The sequence below is a fragment of the Sturnira hondurensis genome, unplaced genomic scaffold (assembly GCF_014824575.4).
Source record: "Sturnira hondurensis isolate 20B ecotype Veracruz unplaced genomic scaffold, ASM1482457v3 Scaffold0019216, whole genome shotgun sequence".
Taxonomy (NCBI): Eukaryota; Metazoa; Chordata; class Mammalia; order Chiroptera; family Phyllostomidae; genus Sturnira; species Sturnira hondurensis.
In genome coordinates, this window is record NW_028091847.1 from 2106957 (window position 1) to 2124886 (window position 17930).

Below are 17930 nucleotides of genomic sequence, written 5' to 3' on the forward strand. Positions count from 1 at the left end.
CAGAGGGTGGTGGTCAGTGATCACAGCCAGTCCTTTGCAGCTGACTGGCCTGGGTAAATCCCTCCCATTAATCTCCCAACAGCAACCATGGCTCAACTACAAGAGGAGCATATACTCAGCATATACATGAAAGGCACATCTCGAGTACCCAGCTTGGGGAGGGGAGGGGAGGCTGTGGGGAGGCTGTGTCACTGGACCCTACAGGACACCTACTACATTAAGCCACACAACCAAGACACAGAGTCAAAGGAGCGCTACCTAATACATAGAAACAAACAGAGAGAGGCTGTCAAAGTGAGGAGACAAAGAAATATGGCCCAAATGAAACAACAGATCAAAACTCCAGAGAAAGAACGGAAGAAAATAGAGATACACAATCTATCAGATGCAGAGTTCAAAACACTGGTTATAAGGATGCTCAAGGAACTTAGTAGGGCCTCAACAGCGTAAAAATGATCCAGTCAGAAATGAAGAATATGCTAATTAAAATGAAGAACAATTTTCAGGGAATCAACAGTAGAATGGATGAAGCCAAGAATCGACTCAATCAATCAATTTGGAACATAAGGGAGCAAAAAGCAAAAGGCAACCAATCAGAACAACAAGAAGAAAAAAAATGAGGATAGTACAAATAGCCCTGGGACAACTTCAAGAAGTTCAACAGTCATGTCATGGGGGTGCCAGAAGGAGAAGAGAAAGAGCAATATATTAGGAATCTATCTGAAAAAAAATAATGAAACTTCCCTAATTTGGTGAAGGAAATAGACATGAAAGTCCTGGAAGCACAAATAATCCCAAATGAGATGGATGCAAAAAGGCCCACTCCAAGACACATCATAATTAAAATGCCAAAGTTTAAAGATAATAGAGAATCTTAAAAGCAGCAAGTAAAGAAATGAGTTACCTACAAAGGAGTTCTCATAAGCCTGTCAGCTAATTTCTCAAAAGAAACTTTGCAGGCTAGAAGGGACTGGTAAGAAATATTCAAGTCTTAAAAACCAGGGACCCCTATAGTCAAGATTGTTCTACCCAGCAAAGCTATCAATTAGCATCAAAGTGCAGATAGAGCTTCCCAGACAAGAAAAAAACTAAAGAAGTTCATCCTCACCAAAACACTATTATATGAACTGTTAAAGGGACTTATTGGAAAAAGGAGATCATAACTATGAACAATAAAATGGCAAAAGTACCTATCAACAGTTGAATCTAAAAAACTAAGCAAATAAGAACAGAATCATGAATATGGAAAGCATTTTGATGGTTGCCAGATGAGAGGGTGGTATGGGGGGAATGGGTGAAGATGTTGAGGATCAATAAGTACAAACAGGCAGTCACAGAACAGTCTTGGGAATGTATAGTACAGTACAAGAAATGGAGTAGCCAAAGAACTTATAGGCATGACCCATGGATGTGACAACGGTGGGAGGCATTGCCTGAGGGAGTGGTGGGTGCTGGGTGGAGGAGGGCAAAGGGGGAAAAAATCAGGATACTTGTAATAGCAAAATCAATAAAATATAATTTTTTAGAAGATTTTATTTATTTATCTTTCAGAGGGGAAGGGAAGGAGAGAAGGAGAGAAGTATCAATGTATGGTTGCCTCTCGTGGGTTCTCTGCTGGGAACTGGCCTGCAACCCAGGCATGTGCCCTGACTGGGAATCGAACCTCGATTGTGTGATTCGCAGGCCCACGCTCAATCCACTGAGCTACACCAGCCAGGGCAATAAAATATAATTTAAAAAATAAATAAAATCCCAGGCTTCAAACACTCAGAAAGCAAAATAAAAAAAATAAAGGGAATGAAGTACTGATATGTGCTATGACATAGGAGACCGCCAAAAACACCATGCAAAGCAAAAGAAGCAAGATACAAAAGTCACATGGTATGATTCCTACATATTAAGTGTTCAGCATAAGCAAATATATACAGGCAGGAAGTAGATTAGTGTTTGCCTGGGGCGACATTAACTCTGAGAGCAGCATAAAAATGTTCTACTTTCCTGCAGAATAGGAAGTTGTAGTTGGTTTCTAGAAAGGGGGAGGCCTACAATGGAAAGGCAAAGAGTGGACTGCAAAATATGGCAAGAAATTAAGAGACCAGGAATTAGGCCCCAGTCACTGTACTCACAGCTTCTCCAGCATCTTGAGTTTACTCTGCACTTGAGAGGCTCTGTTGGCATTGTAGCGAAACCGGTCAATGAAAACCTGTGGACAGATTTGCAGGTATCGCTCAGGCTCCCTCGCTCCCTCCAACTCTAATAACCATGGGATAGGGGCTCTCAGCCCTGCCTACTTCCACACCTGGATATGCTGGCGATACTGTTGCTGTGCCTCATATTCACGCTGCTGGTTGAGTAGCCGCTCCTGCTTGCTCTTCATAAAGGTCTCAAAGTCTCCCCGGTAACCATCTAGCCGCTGGCTGTGTAGGTGGATGATGTCTGTGGCTATGGCATTCAGGAAGTTTCGGTCGTGGGAGACAACCAGAATTGTGGAGGGCCATGTCTGAGGGGTCATAGGACAGTAGGCCTAGTTTGGGAGGGCAGTCAGCTCCCAGCTCCCAGGTGTCTTGGAGGCAGACTTTCTCCAAACCTACTCCAGCACCTGGAGGCACTCACCTGCAAGTAATTCTCCAGCCATAAGATGGCCCTTACATCTAGCATGTTTGTGGGTTCTGGAAAAGTGAACACATTTGGGATTGAAGGACTGGAGCACTAGAGACATGGGTGTTACCACCTTTCCCACTTTCACACTCACCATCTAACAGCAGAAGATCTGGCCTATGAAAAAGAAGAATGCAAGGCTTGAAGTTTTAGGTCAGAGACTTACTGCTGCCTCCCAAGAGGCAAAATCCATCATCCTCCATGGTATGCATAAATAGGTCCAGAAAACTCACCTAGCAAACAGGGCCCGGGCAAGGGCCAGTCTCATCCTCCAGCCACCTGAGAACTCCCTGGAGACAGACAGAGCCACATCAGAGGTAGGTCTCACCAGCACCAGCAGAAGCAGAGCCAACAGTATTCAGAGTCAAGAATGGCAAGGGTCACTCACCGGGTGGGCTGCTGCTGCATCTTAGGGGTAAAGCCCAGTCCAGCAAGAATGACTGAAGCCCTAGAAGTGAAGTCAAAGAACCCAGTTTGAAGAGGTAACAGAAGGGAAAGGTGAAATGTGAAGGAAGGAAGGGGAATTTCAAATACCTGGCAGGTGCCTTGTCAGCCTCGATCTCTTCCAATTTGGCATAGATTTCTGCCAGCTGTGCAGCTTCTGAGCCTTCAGCCCTGGGGTGGGAATGGGGGAAAGTGTAATCAGCCTGAATGGGGGCAGACCAAGAGGATGTACTCACTGCAGTTTGAAAGCAGACCACTGGCTGACTTGTTGCTGGGACAAGAACAGAGTATTGGAAGAACCTGCTTATAGCACTGAGGACCTTGGGCACTGTGGAAGGAACAAGGGCTTAAGTGCTAAATTCTATGCTCTGCTGGGATGAACATGCAAATTAGGGACTGTGACACTATGGCAGGCACTATGTGAAGGGCAGCTGCTGCTAGTTATTCCCCAGCCCAGTGCTTTCACCTGCCAGCAGCAACCTGGGCACTGAGCTCCTGCTCTCGCTGCAGGAGGTCTTTTCGCACAGTGTCACTCTCCAGCACACTCTGCAAGGCAGGGGTGTCGTCTCCAGCAACCTCCTGCTCTACGTACAGCAGGGAAATATGTGCTGGAACCCGCAGGCTACGGGTGGCCAGCATCTTCAGCAGTGTTGTCTTCCCGAGCCCATTCCGACCCACCAGCCCATAGCGGCGACCCCATGCCAGGTTCATATCTGCACCAGCCAGCAGTACCCTGCAAGGGCAGCAGGAAGAAGACAAAGGGGTTCTTTAGACATAAGTGTACTGCAAGTTTAACATCAGAAACCTAACATTTTTAGCCCCGTTTCATCTCTCCAAATTCTCCTTTAATTGGGGAAAAAAACCCATCACACACCCCCCCACTGCTACTCCCTCACCTATCGCCAAAAGACACATCAAAGTTTTCAATTCGCACATCGTAGGATTTGTTCTTGCCAGATGATTCCAACCGACTCTCCTTTCTGCTGCCTGCTTGGCTGGCTGATGCTTCTTCCAAGACTCTTTTAAATGAAGAAAGGAATGGCTTTTGGCACTCCCGACCACCCTTCCATCCCTGTGGAGTCTGCTTGCTCTCTTAACCCTGCATGCTAAACTCACAGAGGGTTGTTGCTGGTCTTGAGTGTATCCTTCTCTGAGCGTTTCTCCTGCTTTGCTTTTAGTCGAGCCTCAGCTTTCTCTAGCTTCTTTGCATTCACTGTCTAAGGGTCCAAACAAAACCATTTCACCTTAGGGTGTGGGCTCAGAAAAGAAGCCCTCAGAGAGAGCACCTTAAGTTAACCCTCTTGATTTACCTACCCCTGATGACAGAAAAAGACATTATCAGAATACCCCAGAAAAATGCAGTATTTAGAGTCAGTCAACTCCTACCCCAACCATAAACAGCCCCTCTCATTCTTTGTTCCTCACCGAGGACTGTTCCCTCTTCAGTAGTCCTGGAAGGCTGGTGCCACAGTCTGCAGGCAATAAGAAAAGCAGTCACCTTCCCCCTGAGGGAAGGGAAACTAATATTTTGAGTAACCAAGATAAACCAGACAGACATTTTCAGGAAAGCTTTACAATACTGAAGCTTAACAATACTGAATATAGACAACTATCTTCCTCCCTGCACTTAAAAAACTATCTCAGATGAAAGATACAAGGCTGGGGCAAATAAGCAACTCTTACAAGAGCAAGCAGTTGGTCAGTAAGTTACAAAAAGGGGTGGGGAGCCTACGTTTGTCCAGCTCCAAAGCCCATATACTTCCTACCATTGCCAAAGCTTGGAGAACCCTCCAACCCTATTCCCTTCATCAATGGTCTCTTTTGCCTTCAGTAAAGACAACAAATAGCTTCTACAATCTGGTCCTATGGAGAAAAGGTACCAAGAGTTCTGAACTACAGGAGGCAGGTGGCTGGGGCCCGGAGGCTGAGAAAAAGCAGAGAGTAGCTGGTTCAATCTCCCCTCACTCTCACCGTAGTTCTCCGTTATCTTTGACAACTGGATGGGGGCGTCTAGCAGCACCTGGCTGTTTCCTTGGCTCTGTGGCTCAGCCCTTGACAGTAGGTACAGAAAGGGCGGAGTGAGGAGTTGAGGAAAAAGCTCTATGGCCATTAAAACTTCTTCCCTCAGCCCCACCCCATCTCTGGACCGTCCTCCCGCCCATCTCCACCCACGAATCCCCCCTGACCATCCACGTACAGGCGCAGAGTGTTGTACATGCGCTGACACACGGCTCTGATGCTCGCGTCATCTTTGCTGTCCCCGGACACCTCCTGCAACAGTTCCCCCACAGCTTCCACCAGGTCATCCACAGACTCGAAGTCCGCGCTGCCGCTGTGCAAGACGCCTGGGCCAGGCGTGCCAGGTTAAGTTAAATATAGGGTAGAATGAACATACAAGGAGTTTGGCGCCGGAACCGTGACTCCGGTCCGGGCTCTAGACTCAACGCACCCTCGGGAGAAGAGGTCACCCAGAGGAGAGGCCTAGTAGCGGCCCCGGCACTGCCCTCCCTTAGTCTTCCCCCGAGACTTCCACCTCGCTCTGCCCAGCGTGTTGATTCGGTTGGGCTTACCCGTCACGTAGTCGAAGACCTGTCCGTCGATTTCGGGAAACTCACTCCGCAGGATTTCAGCGCAAGTCGCCATGTTCCAGTCAGGCTCCCTTCCGCACAGTCGTGATGAGATCCCAGACAAGGCCCGCCCCCTGCCCTTCCCCCACCAGTGAAAGCTCGAACGTCGTTTAGAGGCGCACGCGTAGTGGAGACGTAAGAAAGGCGCGGAGTGAGCGGGACCCGGTGGGCGGGGTCAAGGGGCGAGGAACAGTGCGCACGCGTGCCGCGGAGTCAGCAGCGGGGCTGTTCTTTCTGTGCTTGCGCAACGCCTCTTCCGCTGAAAAATTAGCCACACGTGCCGGCCTCGCTTACTTTAGGGAGGTGGAGATGACGAAGGCGGGCAGGGTGAGTGGGAAGTCGGTCGCCTAAGGTCCAGCGGGTGGGAACTTCCCGAAAGACAGGAGGTTGATAAGTGCATTGGCCTTACTGGTGTGGGCGCCCAGCAGGGTCCATCTTGGAGCCAGCCTGGGATCTTTGCTGATTCACGCTCGTCCCTGAACTCTCAGAAGCCCCTCGGCACAGTTCTGTGCAGCCGAGGGGAGTATTATGGTTCCCAGATTTTATGGGCTTGTCTCAGAAGCCCGTCCGCCCACCCGCCACCTCCAACTCATTCAAAATTGCCTTTTCAATCCTTGCACCACTCAGGGCACAGCCTCACTCACCGCCAATGCGCAAGAAAACCACTAGATCGTCAACATGGCCTGTTGAAATTCTGTGGTTATTTATCCCCTACCTACACCCAAAACAAGACTTCTCTGTACCGTGAATCTCAGTAAATGACTCCAAGGCTACTTCTTTTCATTGACTCATAAGTTAACAATGCTACTACTGCTAGCATCGTTAAAGGGAACTCTTCCAAACCCACTCTAAACCTGGCACCTAAAATTACATTATTTATTTACCCTTCTGCGAATCACTCCTGATATTTAAAATAATGCTATAAAGCTATTAAGCCCCTAGACCTAAAAGCCACTTCACAGGAAACAGTAAGAGGAATTGACAGGGAAACTATGTACATAACTAGCTGGTTTCTCCAACATTGCAAGAGTGGAGAGAGAACCTATGATTGATAACGTTTAAGAAACATTCACCAAATACAGTGGACTTTGTTTGACTCCAGATACTTGTAAAAAGTTGGGTTTTTAAAAAAGATTTTATTTATTTATCTTTAGAGGGGAAGGAGAGAGGGAGAGAAACATCAATGTATGGTTGCCTTTCATGCGTCCCCTGCTGGGAACTGGCCTCCAACCCAGGAATGTGCCCTGACTGGGAATCTAACCAAGATCCTCTGGTTCGCAGGCCTGTGCTCAATCCACTGAGCTACACCAGCCAGGGCATAACAAGTTTTATAGAGCACTTGAATTAAGTGTGGACACAGACTGGATGTCATATTAGGGAATTGGCCTTGAATTGATAATTGTTTACGTTGGATGATAGGACATGAAGGTTCATTGTATTTTGCTACTTATGTTTATTTTTGAAATTTTCTAATAGATATTTTTAGGTTTAAAAAGGCTAAAACCAAGCAAGGGAAAATTTGTGAGGGTAAATCTGCTTTTATCTGCTCCAACCCACCAACAGAATGTGGAACATCATATCCCCCTCAGGCACTAGGTACAGAAAGGAGGAATTTTTGAAGACCCTAAGGGAGTGAAACCTTCCCTTTTATAACCCATTTACCAAGGTTTGGGAAGCCTGGGCAATTGGGAAGTGAATGGAATTAGGTCAGTTTCTCAAGAAGACTCAAAAAGACCACATGAAAACTTTGCTTAATCTCTACAAACTAGAAAACACCTGCCTGAAGCTACAGGTGAATTAGGGAAAGAATCTACTCTCAGAGAACTGGGGCCAGGTGGGGTTGCTGGTACTTGAGGCTGTTTTCTTCTGAGACAGGGAACCTGGGGTTAACACAAGTCAGGATTAGGGATCAGATGGCTTTGGAGAGGCCTAAAATTGAGACCAAGACAAGGGAAGAAGCCTTGAGAGAGTTCATAAGAGAAAATTCTACTCAAAGGAGACAGTTAAGACACCAGTTTGTCTCCCCATGTAGTTCCCACATCAACACTTAGCCAGCAACTCCACTCTACTGAGTTTTATTGGGTCTATAACTGGACAAAGTCACACGTGTACAAAATGAAGCTCACACTATCCCAAAGCAGAGTAGGGACTGAGGGCTAGGGATCCATTACTAGCTGTTGGGAAGCTCTGAGGTGAGGGGCAGCCAACCCTCCCACTCGAGAGATGTGGCTATAAGAGAGGGGAGGAAAAGAAGCCCACCTGGCTTTGGTCACAGAACTCACAGCCTGCCACGAGGCCAGGGCAGACAGATGGAAGAAGCAGGAGTCCCAGAAACCACCCTGCCCAGGGAGCCCAGGGACAGCTCCACCAGCCCTGCTTGCGATGTGGTTGATCCAGACCTAGACTCAGGGGCTGGTGCAAAGGGAAGGCAGCAAAGCAGGAGGGAGGAGACACTTATGTGTGGTGGCCAGGGCACTTAGACCTGTGGAAGAGGGTGGGTGGGTGGGGAGGCGGGCTAGCTGCCATTAAGCAGCTAGCAGCGGGTTTCATAAATGCCGCTGCGACCAATGTAGCGCACCCATTTGATGACATCATGGTCACTGTAGTTCAGCTTCGGTTCAAACACCTTCAAGTAGCGCACCTTGAGGCCAGAGGGTGCGAATGGCACCTGGGCAAGGGAGAGCTATGGTTAGGACTGTAGCCTTCCTGTCAACCTCTCTTCCATAGCCCTGCCCTACTTCCTCTCTACTAAGGCAACTGACTGGGGTCTGAAACAAGCCAGTGGGGTAGTGAGGGGTCCTCTAAGAGGTTATTAAAGAAGAAAGCATATCCAATAATAAACTAGCAATCACTTGGGCTTGAAGTTAGGCCCTACCTGTGACAACTTGCACCAATTTCTTTAATCTGCAGAAAGCAGCAACCAAAGACCTGCCTTAGGACATATTCTGCTCAATATTATGGATTTAAAAAATAAAGTGGAGAAAATTATATGTCTAACATACCATTTGCAGAAGGCAAAGTCAGCTAATTTTCCTGACTGTAAGTAAACTTCATGTCTTACCTGGCATTCAAGCAATCTAAAATCTTCCAAAGAATTATCTTACAAGCCAAAAGAAGTCAAAGATTTTTGTTAGTGCGAACAGCAATTTCTATTTGGAGGTATGAAGGGGAAATGGATCTATGAATTAAAGTCACCCCCCCTCTGTAGGCAGTAAGCTATAGAGGTTGATCTGAATGATCTCTTAAGATCTTTCCTAGCTAGCCTACCTGGCTATGGCTCTAGGCCTCTCCTTTGCCATACCTCAAAGTTCATGGAAATGGGGGGTCGAGCCCACTTCTTCTTGTCATTGGTGGGCAGAAGCTCAATCTCTGCGCTGATCTGTGATTCCTTCATGCCTGCCATGCGCTTGATCCTGGGAACACAGGAGCAATGGGCAGCAGGTGCCCCTGGTAGCTTGGAGGAATTTCAAGGGGGCGGGGAGAGAGAACCCAGGAGCTTGTGGGAGTTTCTAGGACAAGGAAATGTGGTGAGGACCTTGATAACTACTTGCTATGAAACCTCGGATCTGCTATTCTTTTAGCACTGTGGGCTGCAGTTTCTGTTTAGATACATGGGCATGCCATCCCTTACCCTGTTTCACTTCACAGACGTATTCTAAGGGCAAATGCAAGGGTTAAAGCATCCTGATAAGTGTAGGCACGCACCCAAGTACAAACACATGCACACATGTGGAGGTATAGAGGGTGAGAGCAAGCAGAGGCTCCTGGAAGCAAACAGTAAGTTCCCCCACAAAAAACACATATGCACTCAGGATGAAAGGTAAAACTGAACAAGAGGATACACCAAGGCTTCTTGAGCCCCACTGTGGCCTCATGAAGGAAGGACTCACTTCCACACGATGGCGTTCTCACTGGCCTTGTACTTGGCCTTCCCCTTCATGCAGATCACCTGCACCCCGCTTGTGTTCAGTGGGGTTGGGATCCTCACCTAGAAGTGACACACCTGTCAGGGAGCTCTGTCAGGCCCTGATATCAATTGCTTTTATTTCCGAAGACAAATGATTATTCCCCACCAAGTCCCTTGTCCTTACCTCAATCTTCTGTGCCAGTAGTGAGGGCTTGAAGTTGGACTTGATGACCACCTTGACCTCAAGTTTGGTACGCCCCACTTCCCTCACTAGTGGGATCACTCGGAAAGGAAGGATGATGTCCTTGGTGGTGCGATACCTTTAGGAGTGGAGAGCAAGTTTAGCATAGCAGAACCTGTCCTCTTCCCTATCCCCACTTTCTCCCCTTGCCTCCTCACACCCCGCTGGCACCTCATGAGCTCAAACTCCCCATCTGGTGGGATGAAGCTGATGCTGCGTTCAGAGTCAAACTTGCTGAGTCGCACACACTGGTGGAAGGTGCAATCATCAATGGCAATTGATTGCTTCCCGCTACAAGAAGGGGCAGAAAGTATCATTGGTACAGGAGAATGGTGGGACTGAATTATGCTAGGAGGCTACCCTACCCACAAAGGTGCCAGAGCCTGCGTGAGGCTCCCACTATATACTAACAAAAGCTTCCAGGATGCAGCTTTGACTTAGGAGTCCGTGTCCAGAGTTAGAGATGAGTGGGAGGTCTGCAAGCTCATCATCTCGAGAGCTCTGCTGCTTGGGACCCAGAGGTTTCAAGCACAATGAGCAGAGGCCCTACATATATACAGAAGTGCCTTGGTCCTGGGGACCAAACAAAGGGGTTTAGTCTCTGAGTAGAATAAGAACAATCCCCTCACCTCAAGTACAGATGTCAGGAGTGACCAACCAAGCACACCCTTGGAAGAGGGAGTTTGCACTACTGCAGAAATGATGTCCAGGGGGAGTCTGTGCTTCACCAGGCCACCCTCAGCCCTCCAAGGTCGACCCTCTCCCACCAACTCCCGTGCCTCAGACACCTCTTGCTTGTTTCATCAGCTGTGCCTTTGCCCTGCTTCTCAATGACAATCTTGTCATTCATCCCAAACTTGCACTCAGGCATGCCACTCAGGTAGCTCTTCATCACCACCCGGCCCGACACATGAGCACTCAGCACCTGCCCTGGTGATGAAGAGACAATGGAAAAGCTGAGACAGGACCAGGACATTGCCCCAGTCCCCCTCCAGCTTCATCACAAGAGAGCTCTCACCCTGCGGGGACATGAGGAGGTTCACACTCTCCAGCACATCCAGGAAGAGCTCGTTCCGGCGATACTTGATGCCCTCCCGCCGCCAACCAATCTGCCCAGTCACCTGGCTGGTGATCTGGGATTGCTCTTCTTTTGTCTTCATGGAAATAGAGACAAACAACAATGGCTTCACTCCTCTCCACTTTTAATCATCCTTTCTCTATCCCCACTCAATCCTCATCCCTCTTTGCTTCTAGTCCCCACCATGGAACCCATCTGTTTTCACAAGCTCCACAGGGCAAGGCCTGGAGAAAAGGGGTCAAAACTACAAGGGAAGATGAGGGAAAACCTTACCTGATGCTGGAGGTCACAGGGTCAATGTGGAACCCACAGGAAGCAGCAGGGGAACAGACAGGAAGAGGCAGGTGGAAAAGAAAAAGGAGAAGGCTGTAAGCCCTGGATCCCAGAAGAGAGTCCAACCTCTCTCCTCCTAAGGAACCCAGGCTTCTAGAGCAATCCCCTCTCCTCCTTCCCCCAGTGCAGAAGGAAACTGCTTGATCTGTACTCCCAGTAACAGAGAGATGCTGAGTCAGTTGCTCCTGGGTTGGGAGAGGACCACACAAGGAAACACAGGCCTGCTGTCATGGTGGAAAGATCAAGCCAGCACTTCCTGTCAGAGACAGGCTCACAAGTCAGCTAGGACAGGGCTCGGAGACCAGCTGGGATGAAGGGAGACTAAGTTCCACCCTGGAGCTGTCTAATTCAAATACCTGGCTCTTGATGCCCTGCTGAGTAATAAAGGTTTTCAGCGCGCCTGTCTCTGAGTTCTGTGGATAGCCAAAGTCCAGGATCTCTGAAAAAAGAAGGGAACCATCAGCCTCTGGGAAAAGCTGAAGGCTCCTTCATTCCCATCCCTTCTTAGATGGGAATGTCTAGACATGTCTAAGCCAGCACAGCTCCAGAAGAGTGTGGGATCATCTGCAGCAAAGTCCCCTTGCCTTGTAGTAGATACTCTGGGATTGTATACTTCATAAGACAATAATTAAAATGTCAGATTTATTTTTTTTTTAGCTAGAGAAAATCAGCAGAAGAGTCACGTGGCCATGGGTGAGAGGTCAAGAAGCTGTCAGCCTTAGAAAACAGAGATGTTGGGAAGGGGGAACAACTCTGTTCACTTAAATCATGCTGGCTACTGAGGAACAGAGATAACAATATGCAGTGCACCTAAGGGGCCTATAGTACACCTTCCTCTGGCTGAGGCAGGTGTCAGATGGAAAGCTGGGGGTAGAATCAGTGAACTAAGACCCAAACCACAAAGATAAGAGGGTGAGTAGTACTTACTGCAGGGGCCCAGCTGCTAAATCCCAGTCAGGTTCCTAAGCCCTTGAAAAACCTCCATTCACTAGCCTATTTCTGGGTTCCACTTCAGAGTAACCTTTAAATTTTTAAAAAATTTTACTTATTTATCTTTAGAGGGGAAGGGAAGGAGAGAGGAAGGAAACATCAATGTACGGTTGCTTCTCATGCATCCCCTGCAGGGAACTGGTCCCTGCCGGAAATTGGCCTGTAACCCAAGCACGTGCCCTGACTGGGAATCGAACCGCGATCGTCTGGTTCGCAGGCCCACGCTCAATCCACTGAGCTACACCAGCCAGGGCTCAGAGTAACCTTTAGATCTGGATTTGGACTGGTGTTCTTAGGGCTCAAAAGACCAGATAGTCAGGAAAGTAAGTTCAGAAGGTACTGGAGCCTCAGACCTGCTCCTACCTCCAGGTCAAGCCCCATCAGTTCCCAACCCCTGGGCCCTCCACTCCCGCCAGCCTCACCATCCAGCAGCTCATATATGAGCACAAAATTGTTCTTGATGTTCTCTTCGCTGATCTTGCCAAAGTAGGCAGCCATTACGTCACACATCTTATAGAGGAATTCAAAGACCATGGCAGCATTGACATTCTGCTTGGTGACAGCTGCGAGCCAGATGTTGGACCTCTTAACATGGAAGAAACTGGTGCGAGCAATGTTGGTGACGGGGCTGCGCACCTGCTGCCGGGCATGGATAACATTGACCCGAAAGGCATCCACTGCATTCCTCCTGAGGGAAGAAGGAGGACAGGGACTGCTCAGCACCCAGGCAAACCTCACTCTATAAGGATCGGCTGCAGTTCCTAACAGCACCCACACTTCACTGCTGAAGTCTAACACATACTCTAAAGCTCAATGACAGGAAGACAGATGTAACCCGAATAAAGCAAGGTTCGTCAGGTTTAGGGAGATATGTTCCTGACTCCCAGGTCTGACCCCAAACCAGCTGCCACTTCTCTAGCTCCTCAGTGAGCTCTAGGCCCCCATGAGAAAGAGAACCTCCTCCTTCTGCACTCATCCCACCAGTGGGGAAGGCTAGATTCCCTAGAAGTTAGACAAAGCCAGTGTGTCTTCAGAGAATGCTCTAATCTGCTGAGGGAGAAGCACCAAGGGGCCACGGAGCAGGGACACCCACTGTTGTCGAGAACCCAATTCCAGGGCAAGCTCAGGTAATGAAAAAGGATGAAGAAAACAAGGATGGGGGCAGGACCCCCCACCCACCTATGCCTGGGCAGCAGCTTGACAGGCCGCTTACCTATTGCTACGGCAGCCAATGAGATGGGATGAGAGAAATGACGCCAGCAAGAGGAGAGTGACAGCAACGAGAGAGAGGGTTAGACACAACACACTGGGGTAGGCAGCACACACCATGAGGCAGAAGCAGTCAAGGCTCAGACGAGGCACAGGCAAGGGGTAGAATGTACATCAAGGCATGCAAGACAGTATATGCCCTGACTCTGGCTTAACCAGGTCCATGCAGGGCCATAGCAGGGCGTGGATGGGTGTAGCCAGCCAGGCCCTGGCAAGCCAGGTGTTTCCACAACTCTAGCTCATGCCCCACCACCAGCCAATGGACAGACAGTCACAAAGCCCACACTGGCCCACTACCCTGGGAGCCAAGAGCCAATGAATTGGGGCACTGCAGCAGGCCCATTCTATGATTGTCTGTCCCAAGATCTTAGAGAAGAAAAACAGAGCAGCACGAACCAGAGGAGCTGAATCTCATTACAGCTGCTGAGGGTAGGATGTATCCCCATAGCCAGGAAAGAACAGTGGTATGCAGGGTGGGGCAGAATGAGAAGCAGGGCCTCCTTGTTAAGGTCTGAGGAACCCAGAACAAGAAGTTATTCTGATAGGCCAGAAAGGGCAGCATGGCTTCTGACCTTCTACCTTTCCCTCAGTGACCCAGGGAGTGGTGCCTCAGTGTTCATAATCTCTCCTCCAGGAATGGCCCAGAGGAACTGAAAATAGCTGAGTCAGCAGCCTGCCTCCTTCTGAAAAAGGGAGTGGAAGAGGTTTTGGCAGCCTGGAGAGGCTTTCAAAAGAATCCAGTGAAGACTCTCATCATGAGAAGGGCTTTTGAAAGCAAGACTTAGATGGATTAGTACCTCCAGCCTAGTCACTAACTCCAACCAGAAGATAGATCTCCTTCCTCCTCAAAAGTGAAATCAACCTGCCCAGGCAAAAGCACTCATCTTTAGCAACCAGGTGTGTCACTAGAGATAGGAAAGGCTGGAGTTCCAACTGTACTGCCACACCAGTCCAGAGGTCCCACCTGGGAGTCAGCACTACCAGACCTCATGGGAACCAGGCTCTATTTGCTTAACTTCCATGATGCAGCAGGGAGTAGGGGTAGGGATGGTCCAACTCAAGGGTCTGATAGGAACAGATGTAGTTCTGCATGCTGGGAAGGTGGGATGGGAAGGTTGGGGACACAGCTGGCTCAGCCAGGGGACTCACCCGATGTCATCTCGGTAGACCCGGGAGATGAGCACCTCCCCCTTGTGATTGTAGATGAATAAGCCTCCAATCATGGCGGCAGCTTAGTCTTCGAGGCCCATTGCTCTGAGAACAGACCTAGGACAGGCAGAGGCAGGGTAAGAGAAGGTCTCAGAACCCCTGCCAACATTCCCTGTGGGGCTGTGCAGGTCACAATCTGGGCTTTTTTCCTGACTCAACCCTTTAGCAAGGGATCCTGCAGCCCTTGAAGGCACGCCCCTCCCCCTAGCCAGGCTCCAGTTCCTGTTTATCTCACACTAGAAAGGATAAAGAAACAGTGAGGGACTTGGGCCCAGGATTCTATAGCCATTGGACCCTCCCTTTCCCAAGACTGGGCCCAGAGAGTAGCCCCCTCCCCCTCTTCACAGAAATGAGCTAAGCAAAGATCCTTTTAGGCCCCTTCCTGTGCTGACTGTCACTCAGACTCTCACCAGTGAGTCACTGTGAAGGACTGCCTGCGGCTGCAAGAATGGCATGGTGGCAGGAATTACTCCAGTGGGTTCAGGTCTGGAGCCCCTAGGGACAGCTTTAGGAGCCCCCAGTCTCAGACTCTCCTACCCTTCTGAAAAGGAGGCAGGGCCTGAATCTCTGGCTCTCTAATTCACAGAAGTCTAAACATTCCAGGAAAGGGTGTGCAGGGTTGGGGGAGGAGGAAAGAAAGGAGGCCTTAGGCCCTGACATAAATCCAGAAGTGTGGCTCCAACCTCTCCCAGGCAGTCAGATAAGCAGGCAAAAGAGCAGAGTAGAAAGGCCCCAGCCCTAGCAGACTACACTTAAAGGATCTAGGCTGCTTAGTACTTAGTTATTTTTGACCACCTCACTTTCAAAAAGGGAGGCTCCTTCTCAGCTCCAAAGTGCAATAAAAATAAAGGGAGGTGGTAGTGAGGGGGGGGGGGGAGGTAGGGTGCAGGTACATAAAATTAAGAGACTCTTCCAGCAGAAATTCTGTGATTCCAGACTCACAATACTTATGGCCCAAGTGCCTACAAGCGAGGGACAGGATACCTGAATTATCCGTATTATTTGGGTCAAATAAACATAGACTGTTTGCAAGGGCAAAAAGGGTTAATTTAGTTCTAGATCGACTGGATTAGCCCTGGTATTCATTTCACAGGAGGTAATTTAGCAGACTTTTCTAAACTGTAAAATAAAGTCTATTACTGTGGCCATCAAGATCTCCCCGACTCAGTAAAGAGGTCTCTGAAGGTGGTGGACACATCCCATTCTTCAGTCACTGAGAGGTTGGGAAGGGGAAAGGCAAAATGGAGGTAGGCCCTGGGCAAAGAACCAAGTTCACAGGTATCAAGTGGTAGGGAGCTCTGGCACCAGAGAAGCAGAGGTGGGGGGCCCAGACCAGGAATGGAATATTTAATTAAGGGAACAAAACGACAACAGCAGCCAGGCAGTATACTCAGGTGAGCCCACAGCAGCAACAGGGCTAGGTGGGGGGGCACCTGGGGGAAAGGTGCCCCCTTCAGTTTGGCAAAGGTCAGAGCTTAGAAGAGGAAAAATAGCAGGGACCTGACAGTGGTGAATAAGGGAACTCTGGGAAGACGCACAACGGGGTGGCAGGCATTTGCCCTGGAGTGGAAGACATCGTGGAAAAAGATGGTTCCATGGGGTGCGGGGCTGTCAGGGGATAAGGCATAAGAGCCTTGGGGTATCACTCAACTGGGAGGAAGGGGTGGGAGGCTTGTCACAGTCCAAGGAGGCAGCACAAGCGGGTGTCACTGTCCTAGCAGATGGGGAGATTGTCCTTGCATTGACGGGAAGGCACCGACTGGTAGGGGTGTTGTCACTATCCCTGGGACAAGGGCGCCGCGCGGCGTCCCTGCTCTGGGAGGATTCTAGTAGGTCTTCCTCTCAAGGGAGGCGCCGGGTGGGTCAGGTGGAGGGGGCCGCTCCCCTCCCGTCTGCAACCGCGCCCCGGGCGTCCCCACCCGCCGACAGCTCCCTCCGGGACCTGAAGGCTGAGGCCACTCCCGGGTGTGAGCAGCTTTCCGCGTGCGCAGTGCAGAGAAGAGCAAAACTGCAGCTGGGCAGGCGTCCACCCTCACCCCGTAAGTCCAGATCCCGAGCTCACCCGGTGTCCGCGGTCCCCAAATCCGTCGGACCGGCCACTCTCCGGATCCCAAGATGTCCGCCCGCCCCCTGCTCCAGCCCGCTGCCTCTGCTTTCACCGCAGTGCCTCGGCCCCGCCCCGGCCTCAGCTGCGCGTGCGCGTGCGCGTGTGCGTCCGCCTCCCGTGCACACTACAAATCCCGTCAGGCCCGTGCTCCTTGCCTAAATTTTAAGCTTCCCTAGGTTTAGCAAAACTACAACTACCGACTGCCTTTGAGAACATTCGTAAGGAGGAGTAGGAGTGGCCTTAACCAGCCCTACCCAAAATTCACATCCCAGCCCACTCATTTCCCCAGTGAGCATTCTGGGAATTGTAGTCTCCACAGTTCCTCCTGTTCCTGTTTCAGTGTCCGCCCCCCCCCCCCCCCCCCCCCCCCCCCCCCCCCCCCCCCCCACCTCCCCCCTCCACNAGTGTCCCCCCGCCCCCGCCCCCGCCCCCGCCCCCGCCCCCGTCCCTACCTTGAGAACCTCGAGAGGATTAGTGCCTTTGAAAGTCCATCTGTTAAGTCTCGGATCGCTATGGACCTTTAGTGTCTCCAGAGTCCGAGGATTGGCTGTTCTCACTTTCTACATAACATACAACTTGTAGAAGTGTTTGTGCTGAATTTACTGCTTTCTAACACCACCTCATTCTCCCAAGGTGTTTCTTTTTTCCTTCCATCATATATTTGTGCCAGACATGAGCCTTTTCTCAGGACATCAAGACCCCAAGGAAGGGGACAGGGAGTGAAATATTTGGAAGAAACTAGCTAATGCTTTTCAAGAATATGTCTATATTCTACATCAGCTATATCTACATGACTGTCGGCTTCTCAAGGTCAGAACCTGTAGTAACAGGCAGATATGTTGCTTAGTAAACCTTTGGTAAGTTGAATTTAGTTGGACATGGGATTCAAAAAACCCTGTCTGAACAGAGTTAATCTTTGCATCCAAGCTGAGAAGACAGAGCCAACCTTGAATGAGAAGGGCTTTTCTTTGATCTGAAGAAAATCTGTTGGCTTTTCTCTTTCTATGATGAGAGATCCCCTGATGCCTTCCCTAGTTAGGGCTGAGCCCGTCATGGGAAGAAGGAAG

The 17930-nt window shown here is 49.7% G+C and overlaps 2 protein-coding genes across 5 annotated transcripts in view; both read right to left on the reverse strand.

Annotated features, from left to right (window-relative positions):
• The window catches only part of ABCF3 (ATP binding cassette subfamily F member 3), a 21022-nt gene extending 15203 nt beyond the window's left edge, over positions 1-5819 (reverse strand). The window contains exons 1-14 of one of the 4 annotated variants that reach the window (XM_037071010.1): positions 5673-5819; positions 5300-5447; positions 5074-5153; positions 4528-4574; positions 4219-4319; positions 3999-4121; positions 3569-3835; positions 3193-3273; positions 3047-3106; positions 2892-2948; positions 2753-2775; positions 2614-2669; positions 2300-2500; positions 2127-2203 (exon numbers count right to left, since the gene is read on the reverse strand). In XM_037071010.1, the coding sequence (XP_036926905.1) occupies positions 2127-2203; positions 2300-2500; positions 2614-2669; positions 2753-2775; positions 2892-2948; positions 3047-3106; positions 3193-3273; positions 3569-3835; positions 3999-4121; positions 4219-4319; positions 4528-4574; positions 5074-5153; positions 5300-5447; positions 5673-5745 (1394 nt within the window). In that variant the 5' untranslated portion in view covers positions 5746-5819. Of the gene's footprint in view, positions 1-2126; positions 2204-2299; positions 2501-2613; positions 2670-2752; positions 2776-2891; positions 2949-3046; positions 3107-3192; positions 3274-3568; positions 3836-3998; positions 4122-4218; positions 4320-4527; positions 4575-5073; positions 5154-5299; positions 5448-5672 lie in introns of those variants that run through there. The other 3 variants (XM_037071009.1, XM_037071011.1, XM_037071012.1) reach the window with 3 other exon arrangements.
• A 1969-nt stretch (positions 5820-7788) lies between these two features.
• Positions 7789-16925, reverse strand: AP2M1 (adaptor related protein complex 2 subunit mu 1). Its single transcript, XM_037027537.1, has 12 exons — positions 16819-16925; positions 14697-14813; positions 12701-12966; positions 11645-11727; positions 11229-11234; positions 10896-11031; positions 10666-10807; positions 10049-10168; positions 9821-9956; positions 9620-9717; positions 9031-9142; positions 7789-8397 (listed from the first exon to the last, which is right to left on the reverse strand). Exons 2-12 carry the CDS (start codon positions 14768-14770, stop codon positions 8263-8265), a joined length of 1308 nt encoding a protein of 435 aa, XP_036883432.1. The 5' UTR covers positions 14771-14813; positions 16819-16925; the 3' UTR covers positions 7789-8262.
• Positions 16926-17930: the final 1005 nt, after the last annotated feature.

Bases quoted from the DNA above. Each gene is read 5' to 3' on its own strand.
- AP2M1 (XM_037027537.1), bottom strand. From the start codon at position 14,770: ATGATTGGAGGCTTATTCATCTACAATCACAAGGGGGAGGTGCTCATC. The intron at 12,967-14,696 runs GTGAGTCCCCTG...TTCTTCCCTCAG, and splicing joins GTCTACCGAGATGACATCGG to GAGGAATGCAGTGGATGCCT. The intron at 9,143-9,619 runs GTGAGTCCTTCC...CTGTGTTCCCAG, and splicing joins GAGAACGCCATCGTGTGGAA to GATCAAGCGCATGGCAGGCA.